This window comes from Octopus bimaculoides, chromosome 25, assembly GCF_001194135.2.
Source record: "Octopus bimaculoides isolate UCB-OBI-ISO-001 chromosome 25, ASM119413v2, whole genome shotgun sequence".
NCBI classification, from domain to species: domain Eukaryota; kingdom Metazoa; phylum Mollusca; class Cephalopoda; order Octopoda; family Octopodidae; genus Octopus; species Octopus bimaculoides.
In genome coordinates this window covers 21,796,438-21,800,216 of record NC_069005.1, presented here as the reverse complement: position 1 = coordinate 21,800,216, position 3,779 = coordinate 21,796,438, and the positions used below count along the sequence as shown (strand labels likewise).

General features: G+C 36.3%; 1 protein-coding gene across 10 annotated transcripts in view; it reads right to left on the bottom strand.

Moving 5' to 3' along the window:
* The window catches only part of LOC106880568 (kinesin-like protein unc-104), a 305,280-nt gene that overhangs the window by 24,300 nt on the left and 277,201 nt on the right, over positions 1-3,779 (bottom strand). For all 10 annotated transcript variants that reach the window (XM_052976565.1, XM_052976570.1, XM_052976569.1 and 7 more), the window contains 3 exons: positions 2,897-3,002; positions 1,728-1,842; positions 436-521 (listed from right to left, as the gene is read on the bottom strand). In XM_052976565.1, the coding sequence (XP_052832525.1) occupies positions 436-521; positions 1,728-1,842; positions 2,897-3,002 (307 nt within the window). The remainder of the gene's footprint in view (positions 1-435; positions 522-1,727; positions 1,843-2,896; positions 3,003-3,779) is intronic.

The window sequence follows — 3,779 nt, the reverse complement described above, 5'->3', positions numbered from 1 at the left end:
AGATAGCTAGATAGATAGAGAGAGAGATAGCTAGATAGATAGAGAGATAGCTAGATAGATAGAGAGAGAGATAGCTAGATAGATAGAGAGAGATAGCTAGATAGATAGAGAGAGAAATAATGTGTGTGTGTGTGTTATTTCTTTACTACCCACAAGGGGCTACACACAGAGGGGACAAACAAGGACAGACAAACACGGATTAAATCGATTATATCGACCCCAGTGCATAACTGGTACTTATTTAATCGACCCCGAAAGGATGAAAGGCAAAGTCGACCTCGGCAGAATTTGAACTCAGAACGTAGCGGCAGACGAAATACAGCTAAGCATTTCGCCCGGTGTGCTAACGGTTCTGCCAGCTCGCCGCCTTTGTGTGTTTACATTAGAAATGAGACAGAAAAAGGAGGGATGGTAAATAAGATGAGCACACATTACCTTGGAGCAGTTAGTTTTCCGTCACGGGCATGGATAAGCAGACACAAGTCTTTCGTGATGTAGGCAGGCTGGGCACAATTATCAACCTGAAGAAATAACCAGAGGAATATCAGTAACTTCATTCACAATAACTAAAACAACAAAAACATTAGAAGAAACTAAAAAGAAAAAAAAGCAATGTTGAGCTTTAAAAAAAAACTCCTTGAAAGTAAATTTTTCACAAACAAATTTATGGAAAAAGACACTCCACCTGTGACTATCCCTATTTTTGTATAGGATCTCAATTCTGTTGTGGTGGGTGGGTCTTATCGAGTATAGTAATGCACCACATATCTCAGTCTTCTGCCATCTTCTTCATAAGGTTAAGCATTTTGAGAACAGCCTTCAATACTTTGGACTCCCTCTTCCACAACTTTCTTCCACTTTAAGTGTTTGGCACTTCTTAAAGCAACTGTCCATTTATCTCAATAAAGGATGTGCTCAGAGCAAAGCTGGACAAAGCCATGTGCACCAGACTCTTTAACAACTCTGTCCTACCTGTGCTCTTAAATATAAATGAGACATGGACTACTACGTTGAGAGAAGCACATTGATTGGCTGAGACATGGACTACTACGTTGAGAGAAGCACATTGATTGGCTGAGACATGGACTACTATGTTGAGAGAAGCACATTGATTGGCTGAGACATGGACTACTACGTTGAGAGAAGCACATTGATTGGCTATGATGCAAAGGCCAATGGAACAGTCCATGCTAGCAGCATCATTACAGGAACATATTCAAACTGAAATAAATTCAAGAACAGAGCACAACAAATGTGATTGCAGAATAGTGAATGCACAAGTTGTACAGGACCAGCATGTCACAAGTTTCACAGGAACAGGTGGACCTGTGCAGTGGTTGAGTGGAATCCAAAAGATTGGGAAAGGCCACTCGAAAGGCCTCCATGAAGATGGAGAGATTGTTTAGTCAAGCGATTTGGGACAAGATGGAAAAGAATGGTGCGTCAAGAAAAGAATGGAAGTGCATTGTGACCAGTGATATATAAGGTTGATCGACACAGGGATATAAATATGCCATATATACACACATATATAAATATATAGTATATATACACACATACAAATATACACCATATATACACATGTATACTGTACATACATGCATATATACACATATATACCTGCATAAATACACATATATACCTGCATTAAATACACATATATACCCGCATAAATACACGTGTATACCATATCTATATATATGCATATATACACATAATATACTAACCTCCAAATATGCAGATAATGTCATGAAGACTTTCTCTCCATAGGGAGTCACTCGGTTCAAAAGAGGAGAGTTGTGAAGGGAACTGTCCCAGGCAGCTTCAAACCGGAAAAATATCCTAAATGACAAAAAAAAAAAAAAAAGACAACATATTAATGATTATGAAGAAAAATCAAGGAGAAAGGTAACCTAAATGCTGCATGAAGATTAATACTAAATATCACATGAAAATTATGCTAAATGTCACATGGAGATAGTGCATTTATGCCACATGAGAACATTGAGCATTTATGCTAAGAGGATAATTCTAAATACACTGTGAAAATGCTACTCCATGAGGCAGATGTTAAATGATAAAAAGAAAATATTAAATGCCACATGAGGTCAATGTAATGCAGTGCATTATCATGTCCAGCACTAAACTACTTCTGCTAACTTCCCAACTTCAGCATTTAAACCAGCCATATCCAGCCCTGATAGTCTACAGGTTTTGTGTTCAAACTGACCAAATATCATACAATATCCTTCAAAAAATATACTATTATATCATTGAAATTTAGAAGCAGAAAGATAATGCATGACTAATTCAAAACAATGTGAATAAATGAGCATTATGCTTTACAGAATAATCTGAATGCTAAATGGTTAATGCTGACAGATAGGAAACAGGAGGGAAAGGAAACAAACTGTATGCTGTAGATATGTTATTGTGTAGTGAAATGGAGGGGAAAAAAAAAGAAGGAAAATAATTAGATTCAATGATTGATTCTGAGGAAGAAAACCAAGGGATACAACTCTGAAATTGAAATGTATTAAACATCTAATGTTCAGATTACTCTGTCAAATGTAATGCTTATTTATCCACATTGTTTTGAATTAATCAGGTATTATCTTGTAGCTTTGAGAATTTTGATGACATGATTGCATATTTTTAGAATGATGTTTTAGGCTAGGTGCGAGAGGCTGAATCTGGGCAGTTTAAACATAAAACAAGTAGAACAGTAAAGTCTGATCTTTGGCAAATGTGGTGACAACTATCGATATGTTTCAGTCTGATTAGACCTCCTCAGAGAAGCATAGCCTTAACATTGTCAACCAGATGCTGGATGACCAAGAGATATGAAGACTTTTTTTTATATGTAATGATATAAGCTTTCAGACATTAAACTTACCTATCATCATTGGGTTGCTGTACATAGTGAGCAGGGAAGAGACTCAGAGACAGAACAGTATTCTCGCTGTCCACATCTCGATAATCCAGAGTATTTCTGATACGACCTGCAATGACAAAAGTTACCATTTATCAGCACTATATTTGGCTTAAACACACAGACACACACAAAGACCAGCACTCCACTCATAAACACACATACATACAAATACATATTTACATGCACACATACATATACATTACAACATACACACATCTATCTTATATTTGGCTGTTTACACATTTACACACATAAATACCACCACACAAACACATACTCATATACACACATAAACAGGCTTTGCAACATATACACACCTTATTTAAAGCACACATACATAAACACTAACACTTCTATAAAACACACACACACAACTACATTCACTTGCATACATAGACACACACATTTTACAACATACTACCACCTCACTCATAAATGCACACACACAAATATATACTCATAAACACATACTCATATACAAATATATGCCTGCTTTACAACATATGTGTCTTAGTTAAAGCTCACACGCATGCACACACACACATAATGTAATCAACCATCTCACTCATAAAAATGCATGCACAAATACACACTTGTAAACACATACACACACATGTAAGTGCCTCCATGATTTATAAACATACACACATAACACACACTATTGAACACAAACACACACTATTGAACACAAACACACATTGTAAACAGACACACACATATTGTAAACACAAACACTGTGTAAATATACGCACTGTAAACACATATACAGATTGTAAACAAACACACACATTAACACACATGTACATACACATTGTAAACATATACGCACAATATAAGTCCCCCC